We start from the raw sequence: 24,870 nt of genomic DNA on the forward strand, positions 1-24,870 counted from the left end.
AACTAAATGAATTCGTTGACTAATTCCTACTTAAAAAAACAAATATTGCATAATTTTAATATACATTATTTTTTTGTTTTATTCAGCTGGTTTGTCAACACCGTTGATGTGGAGAAAACCATTCTGAGTTTTAAAATCTGACCACTAGAGATCAGTCTTCACCAAGCAGATCTTCTCCCCACTATGATAACGCCTGAGCTAAATAGCCGCAGAAAGAGGGCTTGGTTCTGCGAGTCGTGGATGATCCACATCCAAAGCCATACTGCGACTGGAGAGACAGTTTGCAGGACGCAGAGACGCAGGGGTTATCACGGGAGCATCACTTCGGCTGAGCTTATGTTGGACTCACCCGTTGTTCTGTAGCCATTCGCTCGCTTGTGAAAACAACAACAAAAGGACGTCAAGAAAAATGGGACATTCCGCAATTGCAATTTTGCTGGCCGTGTTGTCCTTGCACGCGTGTGGGAGCGTTGAGGTAAGACTATGGCGCAATCAAAAATCTTTCTTTTTTTATCTTTTTTTTTTTAGCTATTAATCACGTAACTGCATTGTTAACGTTGTCCCACTAAACCAGCATGCTCTTTTATTGCTGACTCCTGCACAGAGATTTAATTAGTAAATGCATCGTGCAGCCAGCAGAGTGATGACACAACACCACAGTGACACTTCAATATCTAAAGTGAAGAGTTTTTTCATCAAACATACAGAGGAGACATTAAATTTAACCTAAAAAAAATAGTCAGGCTGTAATGCGACTACATTTGACTGACTGCGTCAAGGAAAAGAAGGCCCGCATTTGGTATGGAAGATGGTGGGAGACGGAGATCAAACAGCATCTCCTTGGCGCTCCTTCTGCTCCTGTCAGATTCAAGATGCACGCTTTACATCTGGAGATGATGCCTGTGCTTTCTTGGCACTGGACAAGATCATGCATATTCACATACTATATACTCCGTCCTGACTGAAAAGACATTGAATTTCTGTTGCATATTTGATAGTCCCAGGCTTCCCTGCATAGCATCAAAATGCATTCTAATTAATGGAGGCTGTACCGAGGAGAATTACAATTGTGGAGCCTGGGTCAATCTATGGGCATCCATCTTCATTCGGGTTGTAATAGAGGAGATAGATGAACTGCAGTTCAACTGGCTACTTCGACCTCTCCCCCATCCGGTCCACTACGCATATGAGCCTTACTGAGCCTTTATTACATCCACTAAGGATTTATATAATGCTTTGATAGAGGTGTTTGTGAATGTTAGTTTTAGATGCAATCGTTTGTGCTGGTATTCTTACAATAATCTTCCCAATATGTATCATTTGATTAGAATCCACCCATTGGTGATGTAACAGAGAGAATTTTAGAAATATGTCTCTGGAGGACAAGCCCTTTAGTTACAATTGTATATGAAATAATAATGAAATAAAAAATGATCAGGTGCCATCAGTGAAAATTTGGTATTGACCTTTTTTAGTAGATTTGTGCAGTCATAAAGTTGCAGAGGTAAACAACATTTTAGACATTTCATATCCTATTCAGGTTTCATGGTAAGATTTAAGTAAAAGGCTGTCAACCCTCAAATAACAATGCAAACTCACATTATGTCTACGAGGGGAATTCATACTAATTTAAACATGTGTAACATATTGTTCAGTTTGAAGGTGCAGGTTGAGAAACAGTCATTGATGAACTTTTGACACCACTTGGGAAAATCTGCTGGCCTTTTTCACCAGAACGATTTCTTTTTTCTTGGTGTTGCTGATACGCCCATTTGATCTTGAAATCATGTGAGTCTTGGCAGAAGACTTAATTTTATTTCCTCAACATCATCCTTTTTTATGGGAGAGATCCTATTTGCTTTTTGGCAGTGACGGGCCGCCAGGGCCTTCAAGGCCTTCTCTGCTGGCCTAAGAAATATCTGAATCATATATTATATTTTGTCCATCAATACTTATTAAATAATTCCAAATTGGTTGCACTGCTTCCAGATGTGTGTTTTCATATTGAAGCATTTAATTTAATTTTATTTGTTGCCAGGGTCAGAAATCTGCCTCAAGGCCTTCACAATCAGTTCTGCAGGCTCTGCTGCATTAAACAAACGTCGATAAGACTGTTGCTTTAACCAATCAGATTTCGAGTTGGCAACACCACAATGCCTTGTCGCAGGCGTAGGGATACGTCATCGCTTTCACCAACTATGATTGACTAGTGATTTATCCAGAGCTACCAAAGTGTATCTGTAGCGAGCTGCACAAGCAAATATATTGTTGTGTTGATTTAAAGACATTTTCAAGACGGACTATCTCAGAAATACGACAGGACAGCCTCGACTTTCAGCATTAGCTTCGATGGTGATAGAAAAGGAAGAAAGAAAGGAGGATGGATATTGTGTAAAGTTAAAAATGATTTTTGGTGACTAAAATATGGCTATATTCCTCAATAATATTTCAATTGTGGGCCCAGTTCTGATATCTGAAAAGCTCCAGTGTTTGTATTTAATCACTAAATGCTGCTAGGAAGTGGATTTTACCCGTTGAAGACGCTACGAGAAAATGCACGGACCGTCACTGCTTTTTGGTGCATGTGTTTGATGGCGACACGGGTTGAGTCACGATGTCTCCGCTCTAGATGACGTTTATGTTCAATGTTCTTCCTCATCGCAAAAATGAAGAGTGAATGAAGCCAGGTGCCCCTCCCTCTCCCTAGAAGAGGATTTATTTAATGTTTATTTATTAGCCATCTTTGACAGTGAGCCTGTAACAGTGGTGTGACGTGCCTCTTTTATTCTTAAATAATTTCACGTGTAAGAGCCTTAAAGGGATTACTGTGACGCCGAGGGGGATGAGAAGCAGCGCAGATACACAGAGCTACCGAGAAAGGTTTATATACTGAAGATTACACTGCGAGAGGGCCGGCTAGCTGGATTACCCCGCATATTAGTCCTAATAGAAGTGTCAGTTTGCCTTGATTTACTCAACTTGCACTGGTGAAATGAATGGATGTGGCAAATTTGCTGTGATCCTCCTTTTGTGTTGCAGCATTTCAATTTATTACTGTGCTGAAATCTAAAAAAAAAAAAAACATTTTCCCTAAACAAAGGTCACATTTGTTTTGATACGGGAGCACCCTATCCGGCTTGTCATATGAACAATATTCAGTTATGGCTTTACTAGCTGTCGGAGACGCTATTTAAACAGTAAGTGGTGCTCATCTTGACATGGAAGGTCATCCCTAAGAATATGACAAATATTCTCACCTTCGCAGAATGCTTGTGAACTTGTGAAAGAGCAATCTAGTACAGTACAGTGGTACCTCGAGATACGAACTTAATTCGTTCCGGGACTGGGCTCGTATGTCGATATTCTCGTAACTCGAACGAACGTTTCGCATTGAAATGAACTAAAAACAAATTAATTCGTTCCAACCCTCTGAAAAAACACCAAAAACAGGATATTGGATTGGAAAAAAATGTTTTATTTCTACTAATCGCCATCTATTAACAAAGTAACACATAACTAGTGGTTTAATATTACTAAAATGTGTTTAATAGAACTAAAATTAGACGGATTTCGCGGAGGGTAAAGCGAGGGACATAGAAGGAGGCGAGGGGGGTGAACGGGGGAGACTTTTTGCACCGGTGAATCGTAATATAACAAACACATTTAAATGAACTTGGATTACGATGCAGACACACTCAAAAATGAGTTTAATCGAACCTTACACTAAACTTAATTCTAATTTTGTTTTACATTTTTATACCATTCTCCATGTCTTGGCCACCTGGCTTTCTTGTATTTCGAAATTTTTCTCGTATCTAGAGGTGATTATTTGCTCGAAATTTTACTCGTATCTTGAAATGCTCGTATGTCGGGGTGCTCGTATGTCGAGGTACTACTGTAATACCTTGAGATACGAGCTTAATGCGTTCCAGGTCACAAGCAGGACTGATTTACTTTGGTATTGTCTTTTTTACGATTATCTGAATGTACGGCAAGATATGTGTTCTCTTTTAGAATGTAAGTAATAAGTAGTATTTCCACCTGGACTCAAAGCAAATATAAAAGAAATGAATGCATCCACAAATTAATTTAGTGCTGCACTAGTTTTTTATGTGTTCTTGTTGGGCTGCCCTGACATAATTTTATGGGAATTGTTTATGTAGCCTGTGTTTGAGGGGCCTCCAGTCCACCCCTTGTTCAAAATCATCTGGGATTGCCTCCAACTTTCTTGTGACCCTAATGAGGACAACTGGGATAGAAAACGAATGGATGTTTGGCCAGTTTAGTTATTGCCTGACTGTGCCAAAAAATACTTCCTCTGGCTATTGTGCATTCTATTCAATTTATCTGTCACATTCCTCCCTTATACAAATTACATTATGAATTTATTGTGACAAGGAATAGCAATTCATTTGAAGAAGACAGATGTTAAGAATATACGGATTTAATTATTTGATCTGAAGTAATCAATTATTGCGAGAATAGATTTCAGTATAACAGCTTTTCCACTCAGGAGAGCATAAGAGGAAATTGTTGCAGTTTGTTTCCTTTTTGGGGTGGGTTCGTGTTTTTTATTCATTTTATTTTATTTCATCGACTCTGAAACACAAAGCGCAGACGTGGCTTTACTTTCACAATCTAAACATTGTATGAAATGGCCACAATGGCAGCATATGGGAATTAATAGTTTGCATGTCTGACTTACAATTTTGCGGTATGGAGTTTACGTGTACATGCTTGTTAGGAGGTGTGAATGTGAGTGTGAATGATTGTTGCCCATTGGGCATGTTCTCCACTCTGTGCATACTGTCAGCGCCAGATGGAAAATGTATTTTGACATACCTCTTAATTAGTTAAATAATCAATCAAAGGATTAATGCTATTTTTCAACAGTTTGTACAATTCTTGCGATGTAGGAGTACATTTAAGATGGAAGAACTTGGCTTGAAGTCTAATGCCATCTTTTTATCAGGAACTATAGTAAAAAAAATAAGACTGCTAGGAGAAATTCCCACACACTCCTTTTATAATCAACTCCATGAAGCCCTTTAGTTTTTTAGGTGTAATAGCCAGGAGTACCAGTACCCTGGCGACATGCTCGGAAGGAGCTATGTTCAATTATACAGTGAGCTATTGCACCCGGACAGGTGGAGGGGCTGTCAAGCGTATTGTAGCGGCAGTAGAGGACAAGGGAAGAAGAATAGGGGGAACATTTTAGAGTGGCAGGAGATGAAATAAAAATGAGTGAGTCACAAAGTTGCTGGGTTGTCACCAAACAGCCGCCACCGCCTCCGTGCTCATCAGCACGAGCAGAAAATGTCAGGCTTTTCTCTGGACAGTCATACAGAATCGAGCGCCTCTCACGTCATTTGCCTTTCAAAGCAATAACACGAGAGGATTTGCAAAGATAAGAAAAGAGGACAAGCAGGTTTTTCATATTACTCAGTCTTACTTACAAAAAACACACTTGCTTTCCCTTCACTTATTTAATTTTGGAGTCAAGAGATAATCAGGTTACACTAATGGATTCCTGTGCGTTTGGTAATCTATTCTACTATATCTGAGTACATCAATCGCACCAGGTGATTTTATCATGTCTTACTTTGTGCTCTCTGTATCTTACTACCTTGCCCCCCCCCAAGCTTTGGACACGAACACAAACATGCAAAGACTTGGTTGGCTTAAACATGCAAGATTATAGTAAACACAAAGCAATTAAGAAAGTGTCCTGATAAAGGCAAATGCTCTGTGGTCTTTCTTCGACATAACAAAATTAATGTGAACAAAGTACAAAACATCTCTCTAAAATTGAATCTTTTTTTTCTCCCCCTATTTGTGCTGTTAGCCCCCAAACTATAATTTACATGATAGCTACACAAAGAAATAAACTCTTTGTCATGTATAATGAATAACTGGTTGCTAAATTTGCTTTGTGGAAAAAAGAAAAGAAAACCTAATTAATCACTTGTTTTATCTTTAGCAATGAAAAAATCAAATGAATTCATACAATAGAATTATTTCCCAGGCCTAGATTTAAATGTAAAAATGTAAAAGTTCCAAATGAAAGTAGTCAGTCCCTGACATTGCAAACTAATACATTTCATAAATACACAGCACGTTTTTTTCCATATAATTGTGAATGTTTGTCTTTGTGAGATTAGTGCACAAGGTCTTCACACCTTGCATAGCTTCCTCGGATTTCAGCAGAACAGTTCAATTCAAGGTTGAAGTGAGATGTTTGGTCTTGCTGAAGCCAGCTGGAGGTTTGAAAGAAGATCCTTTTGAAAACATCTGCAGTTCACTGATAACGCTAAAAGGGTGTGTGTGTATGTGTGTGTGTGTGTGTGTGGTGGCGGGGTATGTTAAATAGATAGAGGGCTGACTGGTGAGAGCCATAGCACGGTAGGGGATTTGAGAGATGAAGGAGCGAGAGAGAGAATAAGTGGAGGAGAATGTTATGTGGGTTGCAGGGTGGAGTGCATGCTAATGGAGACAAGCCCTATTTCAGATCCAGCAGCTGGGAGAGCAGAGCAATCCATCTTTGTCATGAGCATGTTTTCATAGGTGGCTATGAAATGCTATCAAGAGAAGGAGAAATATTAAAAAGAAAAAGGAAAGAAAGAAAGAAAGAAAATTCAAAACAGACTGAAGGAAGGAAAACTTGTTTTATCTCGGGCTGTAAAGTTTGAGGACTTTAAGATGAGTTGTCCAGACACATCTCTGAAAGAATAATGTTGCTTTATGCTGAAAAACACACCACAGTGACTGCTTTATATGAGATGGCCCTCAAGAGAGGCTGCATCCATTATTGAAGAACGTGGAAAGGTCTGAGCTACTGCTCGTCACGCACTCTTTCAGCAGGTTCATTACTGCTCCTCACATAGGGCACAAAATCCCTGTCCTTTGTCTATCTTGACTCCCAAAATCGTTTAATCTCATCTCTTTCTCGTTTCGGCTGGTCCACCACATCAAAGAATTATTCATTAGCACTTCCCTACATAAATCAGTGACATTTTTACTCTTCTAATGTCGTCTTTGATTTCTCTTGATTTTTTTAACAGATAATTATTTTCTATTTTTTTAATGAAATCTATCAAGTCCAATTTTCCCATTCCCCTAATTGTATATTGCATGGTATATGGATATTTTTTCGCAACATATTTCAAATGTGTGTGTAAAGATATGCATAAAACTAGGTTTGGTGGTATCGCGTGACCCATCGAATAAATATAACAACCCAAATCCCAAATTTTGATCCTCCTCCAAATCTGGATTGTCTGCCTCAAAATCAATTTAATAACAAACATCGACATAAAAAAAGGAAGCAAATGGTTTGTTGTCGTCAATCTCCAAGTAAAAACTTTGTTGGCCAAGATTACAGTTTAGAACTCATGAAAATAGGTTCAAGATTACATAAATACATAAAGTCCACTGAATTATAATATGAACTGTTGATTTTTTGGAAATATAAAAGGATTTTAAGAAAGTGTTATAGCCTGAAAAATGCAGTGAGTGAAAATAAGGTTGCTTCCAGTTTAACTGTATATTATTCATAATATGGCTAAAAAAAAAGTTAACAATTGTGTTCATCATAGATCAAACTGACTATTTTTTTTCCCATGAATCATTTAAGATTCTAGTTTGCTCTATAACATATTAGAAGGAAATTGTAAAAATGTTGATCATAGTTTAAGCAGATGCTTGTAAATTTCTTAGTTTGCTTAATCAAACAAAGATAATCAAATATAAGAAAATATTTACTATAAAGAGTTTGCAATCAGCAGATTAGCACAATTTTAAAGCAATAGAAAACACCTAGTATACATCTAAATGACCTCCACTTGAAAGACGGTTTGTGCAAATGCAGTTCTTCGACCCCTGATAATAGAGAAATTAATCTATATATCTAAACAAAACTGCTTATTTACTTTTCAAACTTATTTTAATTTTTTTTCAATAGAATTGGGATTGTATTCGATTCATCCTGCTTGAATGAGAAAGTATTTGCTCTTCCACGTTCCCATACTATAAGCGGTTCCGTGTTGCAGAGACCAAAAACAAGCAATCTTTAATGATTACAAGGTTATAATATTATTGATATTTCACCTTTTGCTGTGATTACACTCTGTGGATCCTCTCGGTGAGGCCTTACAGAGATTGTGTCATTTAAATGGCATGTAAACAAGCAGCAGGCAGGAAGGTGGAAGAAAGAAAAACAGAAACAAGCATTAAGCAAGTGATCATTGACCTGCTGAGGCTGGAATTGCCAATCAAAAAAACATATGCGGATTCTAACATGAGAGAAAACAGAGGGCGGAAGGATTGTTTACGCGCAAGAGAGCGAGAGAGGCAGACTGAGTGACACGCAGGGAAGTCTTTAGGGAACCAGTTGCTACGGTAACACGGAAGGTAGCCTGCTCCTGTGGGTGGTGTTACCATGGAAACCAACCTCAGTGGCCAAGTGATGCTGAGTGGGGGAACATGAAGTAGAAGGGCTAAAAATGAAAAGGGTGTGCAGGGGCAAGTGAGTAATGTGAAACGTGAGCGAATCAAGTTTGTCTTCATCTCAACCTGCTCGCACCCATTTAGAGTCCCTACAGACATTTATAAACCCCAAAGAAAATATTTTAGCTAAAAAATAAATCCAAAACATACTAACCAGAACACTAAATGACAACATGGGAAAATGAACTTTTTATACAATAAGACGGATAGATAAGTGTGCCCAAAAAAATAATGTAACTAATTTAACTCCTTATTACAATACGGTCATTGGATGACATCAGAAGTTTTATGGCACTGACGGCACTCGGCAAACTGACATCACACCACATTCTGGTTATGGGCTATACACTGAATCTACTGTATACATTTCTAAAATGAAAGCTTCTAGCAGACAGACTCCCCGGGGAGTAGCATGATGAGATTTCAATTGAAAGCATGCATAAAAATGAGACGGAAGTAGTGAGATATATGAATGTTTTAACCCGCCTCCTCCCCTCTTCGTACAGACTCTCCTCCCTCAGCAGGTTATTACATTCAATTACATGATATATGTATATACAGGGCACGGTGGATGTATGAGGTTGTCAGATTAATAGCTGACCATATGCATGCCTGGGCTTTTAGTGCAAAGGCTTTAAATTCACATTGAGCCTTTTATTTAATTTCCATAAACATCAATTTGTTCTGGAGGCCATTAAAAGAAATAGGCCAACTTCCTGTATTCCATTTAATCTACTATAATATGTTATTATTCTGTCAATGTTTTGCTTCCACACAAGCTTCCCACCGCTTGCAGAGAATGTGCACATTCTAAAAAAAATCTGAAAAATCTAAAAATCCAAGTTACAAAACCACTTCCGGAACGAATTAAGTTCGTAAGTAGAGGTACCACTGGACCAAGTTTCTAGAATGCCAAAAAGCACATTGATATACTCACTCAAAAGGGAAATGTGATATTTATGAATTTATACTAAGCAAATATAGCTGAACATTGAAACTGATATATTATGAAATAATATGTCCCCCGCCTCGTACCCGAAAGTCAGCTGGGATCAGCTCCAGCACCCCCCGCGACCCTTGTGAAGATAAGCGGTTCAGAAAATGAATGAATATCCTAAAGTAATTGACAGAATGAGGATCTGTCACAATACAAATTGAAACATTTACAAATTATGCATTGATTAGTGAACCATTGTGGTTGTTTGCATTGTTTACGATTCAATCGGGCTGCAGACATCGCATTTGTGAGAAAATGATGGGATGTTTGAGCCGACCTGCAGCACAGAAATCTCCGCTAAGCCTTTGATTCTTTCAATCCCCCCGAGGTAGCGCTTCAGCTTGAAATCACATCTGCGGGCTCTCAGCGTTCAGCATTAACATGTTGGCACTCCCATGTTATGTTGCTTAACTGGGAAGGAGCTTTAGCACCGTAGGTTATGTAATAGCACAAAATAAAATCCATCTAGAAAACTAGCACAAGATGAAATCTTTTTTTTTCTCTGTCTGGCTAGATTAAAGAAATTCACATGCATTAATGTTTGCGGCCTCCTTTTCTGTTTGCCTTCATAAGATGTTAGGCTTCCCACGCTCTCAGCAAGAGGTATTGATAGATTTGTTCCAAAATTTCCAACTCTGTGATTGTGTCTTCGAAGCATGCTCAGTGGTGTCACGGCTAAATGTGACTCATAGGAGAAAAAAATCCTTTTGAAACGTTGGTGGAGCAGAAGGCTGCACTAGGATCATTTGAATATTACTCACTGGGTGAAAAAGGGTCAGAAAAGATTGGGGTTTTGTTATTTTGTTCTTTTGATTGTTCAAGGTGTTCATCGAAATGCATAAGGTAATAGCCCACACATTTGTGGTGTATAAGCAAGAGATAAGCATAAAGAGAGGGCATGTAGGAACATGAGTTTTTAATCATGAGTCATGTGAGTGTCAGCTTTGAAAAGTGAAGCTTCAGCCCCCTCGGGCATCAAGCTTGCTAGCAGGGCGCTATCGCTTATTTCGTGCAATTATGTGGGAATTCATTCATATTTGTCACTCCTGTCATTTGCCAAGTGGCAACACAGGAAGAATTTTTCACTATAGGTGAGAGAAGTACTATATCAAAGTAGCACTCACGGATTCATCCATATGATGTGATGTCATTAACTGCCATGTCACCGAGCATTTCAGGTCGAATTTCAAAAAGCCATGATAGAAAATATGGCAAGAAAATGCCACCAGGTACTATAGCTGTCCATCAAAACATGATTACTTTGTAAGTCATTCCAGAATCTGAGGCCGCATTCACACTGCAGGTCAATTCCAATTTCTTTGCCCAGATTAGAACCATATATGTTTTTTTTTCAATGCAGTGTGAACCAAATGCAACCTGGGCTCATTTGTATGTTGACCAGAATGGAATTCTATACAACACCTCGGAAATATTGCAAAAGAAGCCGGTTTGGCTGCGATTTGAGGATCCACATTAAACTTAGTGATTAAGGGGCCATCTGCTCCCACTGGCCTCAGCTGGAAGTTGGACTCTTGTAATCTGGTTTGATGAGGCTAGATTTAGAGAAGGCTATCGTTGTATTACATATTTGCCACCAATGTTAAAAAGTGTGCTATTGTTTGAATCAACTGATGTACAATGGAACCTCCAAAATATTAACGCTGCAATTACAATGTGAGGAGACACACCTCTCAACCACACACATTGAACCTCTCCCACTGCATAATTGCATCATGTGATTAATATAAATGACTTTTTAAATTAATTTTACTTCCCGTTGCTTAAGCTAATGAGAGCAAGTTTGATGGAAAATTGACATGGTTGAAAAAAGGCCACTTGAAATCATGCTCATATATTCCATAGTTATTTATTATAAATGGCTTCACTTTGTGTTAAGAAAGGCCAAAACCGATTTGTATTGAACATAGGAGATGCTCAAATTATGTTTAGTATTTGATAAACAGCTCCAAATGCAATGGCACAGTAAAAGGAGCATAATCCAAAATGTTCCATTTACTCTGCTCTGAATAGAAAATGAATGTATTCAATTAGTCTTCAGTCAGAGATGGATAATAACGAGTTTCAATGCTCAGAGTTCCTTCCTCCTGTGTCCTCCCGCTCAATGAGAGGCCCACAGACTAATGTTACCTCTCTCTGGTAAATGCATACTGCACCAGGAAGACGTCTGATGGAGTCTATGAATAATTAACTAGCATGATTAGAGTGATAAAAGCTCACAAATCTATTGAGTCATTTAGCACTGTCCGAAGGAGGTGGAAACGGCTGCGCATTACTAATTGCGTGAAAGCGGTTAGGAGGGAGAGGCATCCGATAGAAACTGCCAGGATGTAGCACAGACATAATTGGGGTCACATGACAAAAGGAGAATAGGAATAAAAATTGAACAAGGGGTGTTGAGATCAGGTACACCCACCATTCAGCCATCTGTGAGGCTGGGGAGCACAAAGACGTGCTTATTAGAAACGGCGCATGTGTGTTTTATAGAAGCGCAGCTTAATTATCTCTCTAGTTCCATTCTATGCATGCAAATGGACATTTCTGTCACTTTTTGGTCAAGACATGACAGAGCACCCTCAAGATAATACTATAATTGGGGGGGAGCTTTAGCAAGCACCATTCTTATAACCCATCCCATCCATCCGAGTTCTACATTGCTCCTCCTGTCTGAGGTCATTGTGTGTGCTATCCGTGTGATTATTGTATGCGTTTCACCTATTGTGCCTCTCGTGGTTTCCCTTCCTGAGTGTGATCAATTGTGTGTATTTTGTAATCACCCCCTATCTGTCTATTTAAACCCTGTGTGTTTGTCAGTCTTTGTCGGATTGTCTGCCTTGTCTGCATTAGGCTATGTTGCCATGACATGTTTCAAGTTCCTCATCGGTACGTTGGGATGTTTCAAGTTCCTCGTTTCCTCATGTCTTCCACGTCAGGTTTTGTTATTTATTTCTAAGTCCAGGTTATTTTCTCGATTCCCCTGCTGCTTCGGTTATTAAAGTTTTGTTAGCGCACTCCACACATTTGGGTCCAACTACGTTCCACGCCTGACGCCACACCTAACGTGACAGTCTCAGCCTGGACTGGTCACTAAATGAATCACAAGCCACATATGGCGCCTGAAAACATTCACGCCCTATGTTGCATGCATTTTATTATTATGTGTGCACTTTATGGTGAAGCTTTAAATCTCACTCTATTTGCATGATGACAATAAAGGCATTTAGTTTAATGCACAGAAGTCAAGTGCTACAGAATCAGTGACTCTGCACCAGCCATTACTCATTGTGTGATGGAAAAGAGCACTCTATCTACAGGCAGTGGTGTTACAGTGAATGTATTGAACTACATTTCAAATTTCACATGTTCGGTTCAGTCCGCTTGCGTACCATTTCGTTGAGGTTTTATTCATTTTTTCCTTGCAAAATATATTTCTACCGCAATCTAACTGTCCGATGCAAAAAGGAAGTCAGTGTGCCAGTACCTTTAAAGATTTAACCACTGGTTTGCTAGTGCCATAGAAGCAGATGGATGGAGGAGAATGATGATAGACGTATCCTGCCCACAGTCATCATCCCCCAAAAGAAACCCAAATGGGAATACAATTTAGTTCTAACCTCAATTTAAAGCTAACAAGCAGGTGTGTGCCCCGCAGCACACTACAGTCTGGGCGTGCAGTGTTTGTTTTAGAGCACGTGTCTGCTCTAAAACAAAACAAAAAAATTACTGGCAAATATTTACAATATATCTGAAAAAAAAATCTTCCTTTCACACAATGGGGAAAAAGAAACAATAGTATGTAGGAATTATTATTCATCACTAAGTACTTGTAAATTGTAATTTTCGGAATACGTTACTTCTGGAGGTAGAACATGAACAATAAAAGTATTGAATAATGTTTTTTTGATTTCAGCACCAGAGAGAAACTGAAGCATGTATAACATTTTGGAAGAGAAACACACACACACCTGAAGTGGCTTGTAGTAGGTGACAAATGATGGGTGGGTTTTTCCGCTCCGCCTCTCTTGCCCTGGCTTGCCTGCCATGGCCGAGAGATTGCATCATTAAAGAGGATGAAGTCATACTGCAACAGAAGGGTAGAACAGGTGCTGCAAATTTAATTTGACCAGGGGGGATGATGTCTGAGGAAAAAAGAAATCTACTCCTCTAGTCTGAAGTCATACATTTCTCAATGTCTGTTCAATTTCTGCCGCAGGAAACTGTTGCATCCGTATATCCTTTAACAATTAAACAAAGTCATAGCCACGCATCCGTCCTACAATGCATTTGCTTCATTTTAATGTTGTCCCTGTGGGAACATTTTGTTTCCTAGTGATGCTTCCTGCCATGGAAATATTGAAGCGTACAAATAATCATGTAGCACTGCCGTTAGTAGAAAGGAAAAACCGCGGGCGCAAACGAATCCAAAAAATGCACAATGCAAAGCAGAAAGTTAACGCATATTTCCGCTTTTTTTTCATCAGTGGGCTCCTATTAATGATGCAATACTCTTGTGTCATCCAGCTGGCACTATTCACTCTCATCAGTACCACAAGATGATAAGCGGGACTCAAATGGCTTAACCAATGGCCGCAGTCTGATTTGTGTGCTTGCAGACTTGTCCTAAGCTTATGCCACAACATATTAAGTGACACGAAAACAATTATCAACCAGATAATTGAATACGTTTACTTAAAAATGTTCACTAATTAGCCTATTGTTCACATTTTTGTATTGCAAGAGCAATATTTTGCAATCTGTTCTGTGGTTACATTGAAACAATAGAGAGCTTCACCGTATAAAAGATTTATTTATAAATTTGACAAATTTCATTTATAGGGTTCTTATTGAAATATACATATAGATGTTTATTGCAGCAGTTAAAATATATTTCTCTAATTTTTATCTATTTATTTCTTTGAGTTATTTGTTATTACATCGCTGGAGTCCTGCAGCTCTAAACGCATCACTGTTGAGTTTCAAAGATAATATTGGTCACTTGTAAAAATATTAGAGTCTAATAATTACACAAACATGGCAATGGAGAAATTACTAATATAGATTTGTTTGAAAATATGATATTGACCACATTCGGGAATAAATTTGACATTAAAGTAATTTTACATTATGGTTATGTTACAGTAAGCAGTCCAAACCAGTACGCATATCAGAGTCCATCACTTACCTACACTATTACAGTTTTAGTGCATTTACACAAACATAATGCTCTATTGAAGCTGCAGATTCTGGTTTTGTTTTGTTTCAAAAATAGAACATTGAAAACCTGATTGAGGAAATTGTCATGCCTATCTGTCAATCTCAAATCACATAATGCTTAAGAAGAATTTTAAAAGGAAAGGAATTAAAGGATGAATAAATGACCAACCATTACTTTTTTTAAGCATTCTTCATTTTGTCCCGACGGATAGTCTACAAATAATTAAATGTTTACATTCTTCTAACATAAGAGGACACCAGAGTGTTTCGTGAAAAGCTTAGTAAACGTCCACCGGAACTATCACGCAGATTGAAAACCACTAAGCTGTAAACAAGACGAAGACTGCCATTTCCAAACATTTATAGGGCATTAATGTATATTATTCTATGAGTGATGATTTTGTATTTGGCTCTTGCCTCACAGCATGTAGGGATACATGTGACTTAACAGCAAACTAGGTCACAAACCAGCAGGAAGCTTTCTACATGCATGGTGGGCAGCTTTGGGACTAAACTGGTAAAAATAAATAAAAGAGCTTTTTAAAATCAGTACTTTCCTAACAGGGTTGATCATGATAACGACCCCTAAGCTGACCCCTCATCAGTCTGCTATGCTTTGCGCGACAGGGGCCAGCAGCCTGGTGCCCCTGATGGACTCTTATTGATTGGAAGGGGGAGTGTGGCAATACAGTTGCAGTCACGCCGCATTGATTTTTTGCAAGTGCACAAGTGGAAAGTGGGCAAAATGAGAGCGCCTGGACCAGGGGGAACGGCCTAGGTTATCTTCTCAAATATCCGGAAGTACTTTTTCTTGGAGGCGCTGACCTTCCCCTGCCTTAAAAACAGATACTGACCCAGACATCAGCTCAGCAGCTTTGCAAGACAGCAACCTCAGCAAATATACATTCCGTAAGCAACCTCGTAGTCATACAACATTGTCAATAATGCATTTATTTTACTTTCTAAATTAGGCCCTCTGAAATGTGACTTGATAAGCTGCTACTTGTAAGAGAGATGGCCTGAGAGAAGTTTCCTGCCAATATGAAGATGCCAACAAGAACCAAGATCCAAAAAGCTTTTTTATTGGCAGTCGAGATCAGATATTTTAGGTGGCAATATTGTTGGAAAGCCCACGTGATAAACAAATTAAAGTATCCACAACACAAGAGATAATATGAGCATAAAAAAGACATTTCTACACACACTATGTTATGTCCTAACCTAAATGACACGATTAATCCAGTTTCAACATCTATAAAAACTACAACCTCGAGGCATTGCCTTTGATAAGAAGGATAGCCCTTCCAATATCTCCGACATGTTGACTCGTCGGTTAACTAGACTGCCGGAGTGTGCTGACCTCTCGAGTGTTATCTGTAAGGGTGCGAGTTTGAGTTCTTCAACATAGGGCACTCTTTGTCATAATTCAATTTGAAGACTTTATAACAGGGGTCTCAAACCGATTGCGCAAAGGGCTTCAATTTTTCTTCTTCCAACCAATTCAGCACTGACAGTTTGACCAATATGGTTTCCTCTACATAAATAGCACCTAACTGATCACATTTGCTAGAGACACCAGATTGGAGAAAATGTCTCCTCTTGTTCAGTTCGAATGAAAACCTGCGGCCCATTAAGGACCGGTTTAAGACCCTGGCTTTTGATAATTATAGTGGGAGTGCAGTTGTCTAAGAATGAATGAAAGTTTGGATTGGTGGTGGCGTCACCCATGGTTTTCTCTCGCTGTTGTCTTGGTTTTATTACATGTCACATCATTGAAAAAGCTTATAGAGTGTTCGGCAAAAAAACAGTTTTTTTAATATCAAGCGAATATCGAACGTCCAGCCAATTATGCGATTAAATCACCTAATTAAAGAGATCCAAGACATTTTTTTTTTTTTTTTTTAAATTGGGCTCCGAGGCTCGACACATCTACTTGCCTAGACTATACCTGGCAAACTTCATTGCAATCAGCAACATGACCTGCGATTTGTCAGGCCTTCAGGCTCTAATAATAATAATAATAAAATTAATGGGAAAATTCTGCAATTGGCTGGCAACCAATTCAGGGTATAACCTGCCTACTAGTTAGCTGGGATAGTTTAGATCAGGGGTAGGGAACCTATGGCTCGGGAGCCATATGTGGCTCTTTCCATGGGGGCATATGGCTCTCCACTAACCTGTGAGGTAAAATATGGAAATCATTGGTGAGAGAACTGAGTCCCCGAGCGTCACTGCGGTGTCGACACTACCTGTACCCCTACTTTAATCATAATTTTGTTTTTTATTACTCTTCTGCATGCATGACATCATTGATAGTGATTTATTAGCCACAGCATAACAATGTTGTCAAAAGAATTCAGAGACTTTTTGTACGTTAAAAGTGATGAAATGACAAAAAATAAAAAATCACACTTTCATATATTTTTACTTTTCAATTCCGAAAATGGCTCTCAAGAAATAACATTAGAAAATATGAATTGTTTATGGCTCTCTCTGTCAAAAAGGTTCCCGACCCCTGGTTTAGATCATGGGTGTCAGATTCGGGTTGGTTCGCAGGCCGCGTTAACGTCAACTCGATTTTATGTGGGCCGGACCATTTTAGATATAATATATAGATTTTTTTTATTTTATAAATAGATTAAAAGAACTGGATTAAAAGCCCTGAATATTCCGTTTTTTATAGATCTAAAACAATGTTTATTTTAGCTTTTTTAAATATATTTTTAGATTTTACAAAATGATTTTTGAACTAAAAACAGAAAGAAAAAATATTAAAAAATTACAATTATTGATTTAAAAGGCGGAAAAATCAGGAAATTTAATATACATCTATACTCTTCATTTTAATTTGATACTAAAACAGAAAGTCAGCATGATTTACTTTCCCGGGCCACAAAAAAAATGATGTGGCAGGCCAGATTTGGCCCCCGGGCCGCCACTTTGACACATGTGGTTTAGATGGATGAATAAATGAATGTTGCCTTTACAGGCTTTTCAGCGCAGCCTCTCAAGTAGATTTGTAACGTCCATTTTTTATCACAACATATGATTCTTCTCAATTATGTTATGTACTAAAGATCAACAATACAGGAAGTAACTGTCACCTAAATGGTACCAAAGTTGTGGTTACAATCTCTTCTCTTAGCATATAATTTCTACTATATTAAATGCTTCAGAAGGCAAATTATACAAGTTCTCAACACATCTGGCTGCTCCTTTTTTTGTTAACAGCATACCTATCAGGTTAATTCCTCAAGAGCTACCTTTTCATATAATATTACACAAAGATTTGCCCTGGTAAATATTGAATGGGATTTTACAATCGCAATCACCGGCCTCGAGCATTTCCCAAGAACCAAAGAAGGGAAATTTTAACAAACCATACATCACAGCATAACCTTTTCGAGACATGCAATAATTTGGCTTTTGCTGACTATGCGCGGAAGAGGGAAAATTTTCAAATTAGTTGACCGCAATATGTACCGGGACACCTGTAAAGCTCCTATTTGTTCATATTTAATGTATTTTCCCCACAGGATTTAATGTAAAATGATGACTATGAATTTTAATTAGGACTTCAAACAGTTGAGCTGCAGCCGGCCCAGTCAGCAGCGCTCTTTGATCAAGCATCACTCTCATATTTTTTTCTACTTACTTTCTTCCTCGAGGCAACTCTCTTCTAATTGGCTCAGCAGAGCTTCCAGCCTCCGTGTCATCTTTTTCTCCATCTTTCAGTCCCTCTGCAGACATGAAAAGATTGCCGTTGTACAAAGGGGCCTTTACTTCAATGGGCTGTTGGAAAATTGACTCAATGTTCAGCCTCTGCTGTAACAAATTCTCTTCACTTCTGCATAACACAACGTAAACCGAAATGAACAAGCAACTGTTCTTGTTACCACAGTGAAGAAGCATAAAAGCACATCTACCAAAAGTATTCCGAATCCTTGTTTGCGCTGATTATTGGTTTTTCTCATCTTGCTGTGTGCAGTCTTTTTAATGTAGTGAAGTGGCTCATCGGTCAATGAGCTCCATTTAACACCAGACTCCTAGCTCTAGTGGCTGTTTGCCCCTCGGTGTGTGCTCCCCCGAGCCCTCCCTGAGTGGTGGCAACATATTCCACAATCAATAACAACATCCAAGAAAGAGGAGAGGCCTGCTTACAGAGAAAACTATGATTCATACACTGTATGTTTATTAAATTGTTCATATCTACATCCTGCACGCCTCACCCTTCAGTGATCCCAGCGAGAAACTGGGCTTCTTATTGGCTCTCACTTTCCATTGCTGTAGGGTCTTCTTTTCAAACAGGAGCTATCAATAGATCTCGCCTTGCTTTGAGTTCTTTCGATATCCTATTAAAGCTCAATTCTCTCGTGCATTAGCTTAACTTTGCCGTTTTGATATCGCACTCTCGGTCAGTGGCACACTTCTCCGGGTTTATCCCTAAAGTGCATTTACCAATTATCCGTGTAGCCCATTTCTTATCATCTCTCACTCGGTTTGTATCGACTCATCCTCTTTTTTTTGTGCCCCTCCCTTCTTCTGCAGGCCCTGTCCGTGAGCGAGGTTAACGGGCCTAACCCGGAGGTGGCCGAACCGCAGATAGCGATGTTCTGTGGCCGTCAACTGCTACATATGAACCCACAGACGGGCCAGTGGGAACCGGACCCCCAAGGCCGCAAGGACTGCTTCAAAGATCTCAGTGAAATTCTTTCCTACTGTCAGGAGGTAGGATCATGTGACAAAAAAATAAAACATTTTGGATCAGTGGATCCTCGTGAAAATAAGCACCACGCAATGACTAAATGAATAACCCTTTTAGTTCCATATTCTGTTTAAATACACTGTAAATGAAAAAAAGGATGTTTTTGGAATGCACAGACTGTAGTATAGTTTAATAATATGTAATCATTATTATGTATCTTGGATTATCATTCATTTTTCATGTGGCATTTTACCCAACATAATCACATTCCATGATTAAAATCGACCAAGTTATCCTATATGAGAAAAGGGCAACTAAGCGCCACCGTGCGGCTACAATATGAACATGTAGAACCAAAACAGGTGGAAAAACTTCAGTCTTCATTGATGTCACAAGTCAGTGATTTTCCCGGTTATTCAAATGAATCTATATCTATTATTTAAGTCAGCCAATAGGAATGTGATCATTTCTAATAAGATATTCAACAGACGCCTTGCATGATGTTTCAAATGTGCACGAGTCTTACCCTCATGCAGTCTTTTCCTATACACCCGATTTCCATTATTTGGCCCACCTCCTTGAACCTGACTTTTGACCAAATGTCCCCTTCCCTCCTCTTATCTATTTTCCCTTTGCTCTTCCCGTCCATCTCTCTTCTATTTGTGCATGGACCTGCACGACCAGATCTACCCAGCGCTTTCCATCTCCCACGTAGAGGAGGCAAAAAGTCCTGTGAACATCCCTTACTGGTGTAAGAAAGGCTGGAGCCAGTGCCAGGCACGCCCTTTCATAGTGGTGCCCTATCGTTGTCTAGGTAAGAACCAAACTATAGTGCAAATCACCAATAAGCATTACATACTACATTTGTTATGAAGTGAGGTTGACTCTGTGGGAAGCAAATAAAGCAAATGACATAAAGCATATGTGTCAAAGTGGCGGCCCGGGGGCCAAATCTGGCCCGCCGCATCATTTTGTGCGGCCCGAGAAAGTAAATCATGAGTGCCGACTTTCTGTTTTAGGATCAAATTAAAATAAAGATTATAGATGTATATTATGTTTCCTGATTTTCCCCCTTTTAAATCAATAATTGTAATTTTTTAATCCATTTTTTTCTTTGTGTTTAGTTCAAAAATCATTTTGTAAAATCTAAAAATAATTTTTAAAAAAAAAGCTAAAATAAACATTGTTTTAGATCTATAAAAAAATGAAGATTTAGGGCTTTTAATCCAGTTCATTTAATTCATTTATATTAAAAAAAATCTAAATATTATATCTAATATGGTCCGGCCCACGTGAAATCAAGTTGACGTTAAAGCGGCCCGCGAACCAACCCGAGTCTGACACCCTTGACCTTAAGTGTTATTTCTTTTGTGTATAAACTTGACAAACCCCCGTTATCCGAGGTGTGTATGAAATTGGGAATTTGCATACTTACGTAATTATTGTGTGTAACCGTCCTTTGTATGAAGGTCACTTTGTCTAGGTGATTTCTGTCCTTTTACCTATGCGTAATCAGCATTAGACCGGAATACCTGGAAGAAATGGAATGAATTAATCTCACATTCACATACACATCTGTTTATTCCTGTGTTGGTGCAGAGGGAGAGTACGTGAGCGAAGCTCTGCTGGTTCCAGACCGGTGCCGCTTCCTCCACCAGGAGAAGATGGATGCCTGCGAAAGTTATGTGTACTGGCACAACATTGCAAAGGAGGTGAGATGTATACCTGTTTTGTGAATGTTTTTTTATGTTTTATAGTATTAATCAGTGTCGCCCTGACATATACTAATTGAGCAGTAAATTGACATCACGTGCCAATGGGGTGCAGTATTGGGTTTTTTTTAGATCAAGTTTCCAAATGCCCTACCCAAGATGGCCGCTGCTTACTGCTGTAAAAAGAATTCATTGCCCTTCCCAAAATGATTATGGATGTCCACTTATATGGCATCTAATCGATTGCCATTATCGTAATTGCGAGTATGCAGTTATTTAGTAATAAAAGCAGAACAAAAAAATGTGTACTCTGTATTTTCCGGACTATAAGTCGCACGTTTTTCATAGTTTGGCTTTGCCTGTGACTAATACTAAAGTGCAAATTATATATTTTTGACCAAGCATTGTATGAGTACAGAATCGGCATCATTCTACACCACACATTGGGTGTCGGAATCAGGATCGGAAGCTCTGGCACCTGTGCAACACTAATGTGTATGGGTTAAACCAATAAAACCACCATTTATTTTTCTCCTAAAGGCTTGTACTGTAGACAGTCTGGAGCTTCACAGCTACGGGATGCTTTTGCCTTGCGGAGAAAATTTCCGCGGGGTGGAGTATGTTTGCTGCCCTGGGCGAAGCAGCAGCAAGCCAGAATTGGAGGAAAGAGAACTCCTTGCTGGCCACCAGACTTCACATAAAAGCGGGATTTTCAATTCAGAGTAAGGAGCCGCTGACAGATTCAGCTTGACCACTTAAGCATGCCTAGATATTTGATCACCAGCCTTTAATTTCCACAGTGTCAAAGTGACGGCACCCACTCCGAGCCCCACCCCTGACACAGACGTATACGAGACGGACATGGAGGATGACGATGACGACGTGGTGGAAGAGGAGGATGAGGAGGAGGAGAACGAAGAAGATGAAGACGAGGTCGATGAGGAGCCTCTGGAAGAGGAGGACGAAGAAGAGGAGTCCAATGCAGTGAGGAACTCCGAGAAGTACGAATACCCCATCGACTCCGGTACCTACCAGACGTCTGACTATTTGGACTCGTCATATGATGAAAAAAGCTACCAAGCCACAACCTCACCCCCTCCATTGAAAGAAGACAGCGGTAATCTACTCGCATCAATAGCCATGAGCTCCGTCTACCATTTAATTCCGTACATTCGCTGTATCGGAAAGGAAATATGTGTGAATATTTTCCACATGCCGTGTCATTTTCATTTTGCAAAGGCAGCCAATGTGAAATCTTTTGTCCCTATTTGCTTTAACTGCAGTGACAACAACTCGGCCCACAGATGGCATGGACGTTTATTTTGAGAAGCCAGCGGATGACACGGAGCACGCCAACTTCCTGCGTGCCAAAACAGACCTGGAGGAGCGGCGAATGAGGTGCATCAACGAGGTGAATTTCACACAGTGGACAGAAGATTTATTTTTGCTTCTAGAAAATCATCTAGACACACTGGACAATTTAATGACTATATTTTGGGGGACTATAAATCACACTACATTCATCGTTAGACTCTGCCTGCAATTTTTACTAAGGTGGGACCTAGAGTATGAAAAATAGAGCAAATAGTAAATATCTCCTACTGGCATTTTACCCACGGACACACAAAAAGCAAGATTCAAACCCAAAAACTCAGAACTATGAGCTAAATGTGCTGCTTATTCCCACAGTTGAAATTTTCCAGAGTTCAATGGTTTGTGAACCACTAATGTAACACGGTAATTACTATGCCGGTTGAGGTTTGGGGCAATTATCTGCTAACTCACAAGAGAGAGACTATAAATAGCCGTCGCTGCTCACTATTTACAAGAGCTAAAACTGAACTGAACTAAAATGTTTGACTAAAGCGGATTATATCTCGCAGACAAAAACAACATGCACACACTGGCTCTTATAGTTTTGCTCTACCATTTTTTTGAAATTTGATGTTATCACTATACATCCTGCAACATTTGCATTTATAGACGCATTCTACAATTTATCTGTTCTACTTATCAGCTGACGGCCTCCTCCACGGTAAAGCTTGTTGTTTTAGAATTCATTATCACATTTATTCCAACTTTGTTTTTTATCTCGTATTTGTTCATATTTTTGGCCCAAGGCATTTTGTGATTGGAGTAGGAGAACCTTTCAAGTCGATCTACCCGTGTGGAGTTTGCATGTTCTCTCCGGGCCTGCGTGGGTTTTCTCCGGGTACTCCGATTTTCTCCCACATTCCAAAGACATGCATGGTAGGCTGATTGGACACTCTAAATTCCTAGGTATGAGTGTTAGCGTGAATGGTTGTTTGTCTCCTCGTGCCCTGCGATTGGCTGGCCACCAATTCAGGATGTCCCCCGCCTCTGGCCCGAAGTCAGCTGGGATAGGCTCCAGCACCCCCCTTAAAGACATACATACAGCTCATTACCCTATAAAATGCCACAAATAAGCCACAGGGTCCAAACCAAGGGAGAAAGTAGCCGCGAATAGTCAGAAAATTAGTGAGTGAGCGGTTCAGAAAATGAGATGGGAAATATGTGTTGGTTTTCAAAGATCATGAAGGAGTGGGCGGCAGCAGATAAGGGATCAAAGTCAAAGAATCTGCCAAAGTCGGAGCAGCAAGCCCTAAATGAGGTGAGCGCATTTTTGGACATATCAGGTTGGAGATTGCTGGAACTTCTTGCTCAGCCTCGGTTTAATCTGGTGATCATCTTTCTGCAGCACTTCCAGTCTGTGCTGCAGACTCTGGAGGAACAAGTGGCGGGCGAGAGGCAGAGGTTGGTGGAAACGCACTTGGCCCGAGTGGAGTCCATCCTCAACAACAACCGCCGATTGGCCCTGGAGAGCTATCTGTCTGCAGTCGAGTCTGATGAGCCACAGGTGACGCATACATACCTAACAGGCACATACGTAAAAGGCACATATGTGGCAAAATGACCGCCTTGACGTTCTTGCAGCCGGAGCGCGTGCTGCAAGCTCTCAAGCGCTATATGGCCGCCGAACAGAAAGACCGCAGACACACACTCAGGCACTACCAGCACATCGCGGCTGTCGATCCACAGAAGGCTGAGCAGATGAAATTCCAGGTGCGGGAAATAAGCAGTTAAAAAAAAAAAATCAAGAAAAATAATCAATTAATCTTCTTGAAGCAGTCCTTTTCTGGATGAAGAGGTGGCTTTTGGTATAAATGCAAATTGATCTACTTTCCCTTTTCCAGGTGTACACACATCTGCATGTTATTGAGGAGAGGATGAACCAGAGTCTGGCACTGCTCTACAAGGATCCTATTCTGGCTGAGGAGCTTCATGATGATATCCGTATGTGACTGCCACTTTTGTATTTTGAAAAAACTCCTCAAGTTGTGGTAAAAAAAAATATTTAAAAAGAGTTTAATATGTGGTCCCTGTAGAAGAGCTTGTGCGGGCAGAGCGGGGAGATATCAGCGAGCTTATGACCACATCTTTTTCTGAGACACGCACGACTGAGGAACTTTTGCCAGCTGATTGTGAAGAGGAGAAGGATGACGAGGAAGAAGAAGAAAGGGAATTCCAGAATAGGCCCTATCCTCCCCGCATTGGTATGTGCAGTATGTGTATGATGACACAGCTGTCACTTTTTTCTTTCTTTGCTAATATTGTCTGTACTTCTTTCCACAGATGTGCAGACCAATAAAAAAGGTGAACAGGAATTCTGTATCTGTCTTATGTGTTTTTTGTCTATG

At 39.6% G+C, this 24,870-nt stretch overlaps 1 protein-coding gene and 1 long non-coding RNA gene across 3 annotated transcripts in view; one reads left to right on the plus strand and one right to left on the minus strand.

The window, feature by feature from the left end:
- The first annotated feature begins 208 nt into the window (after nt 1–208).
- The window catches only part of aplp1 (amyloid beta (A4) precursor-like protein 1), a 29,696-nt gene continuing 5,034 nt past the window's right edge, over nt 209–24,870 (plus strand). Inside the window, exons 1-13 of the mRNA XM_077597726.1 lie at nt 209–475; nt 19,283–19,462; nt 20,124–20,253; nt 21,039–21,151; nt 21,692–21,873; nt 21,952–22,268; nt 22,435–22,562; nt 23,703–23,783; nt 23,871–24,029; nt 24,107–24,235; nt 24,367–24,466; nt 24,559–24,726; nt 24,806–24,826. Of these exons, the coding sequence (XP_077453852.1) occupies nt 410–475; nt 19,283–19,462; nt 20,124–20,253; nt 21,039–21,151; nt 21,692–21,873; nt 21,952–22,268; nt 22,435–22,562; nt 23,703–23,783; nt 23,871–24,029; nt 24,107–24,235; nt 24,367–24,466; nt 24,559–24,726; nt 24,806–24,826 (1,774 nt within the window). The 5' untranslated portion in view covers nt 209–409. The remainder of the gene's footprint in view (nt 476–19,282; nt 19,463–20,123; nt 20,254–21,038; nt 21,152–21,691; nt 21,874–21,951; nt 22,269–22,434; nt 22,563–23,702; nt 23,784–23,870; nt 24,030–24,106; nt 24,236–24,366; nt 24,467–24,558; nt 24,727–24,805; nt 24,827–24,870) is intronic.
- On the minus strand, nt 6,053–20,971 carry LOC144072614 (uncharacterized). 2 transcript variants are annotated; one of them, XR_013299858.1, is made up of 4 exons: nt 20,875–20,971; nt 18,390–18,474; nt 13,486–13,601; nt 6,053–6,257 (listed from the first exon to the last, which is right to left on the minus strand). It is a non-coding gene; the product is annotated as an uncharacterized LOC144072614 (long non-coding RNA). The 2 variants fall into 2 exon arrangements; XR_013299859.1 differs by lacking the exon at nt 6,053–6,257 and adding an exon at nt 8,111–8,495.

Source organism: Stigmatopora argus, chromosome 4 (genome assembly GCF_051989625.1).
Source record: "Stigmatopora argus isolate UIUO_Sarg chromosome 4, RoL_Sarg_1.0, whole genome shotgun sequence".
In the NCBI taxonomy this organism is placed as follows: Eukaryota; Metazoa; Chordata; class Actinopteri; order Syngnathiformes; family Syngnathidae; genus Stigmatopora; species Stigmatopora argus.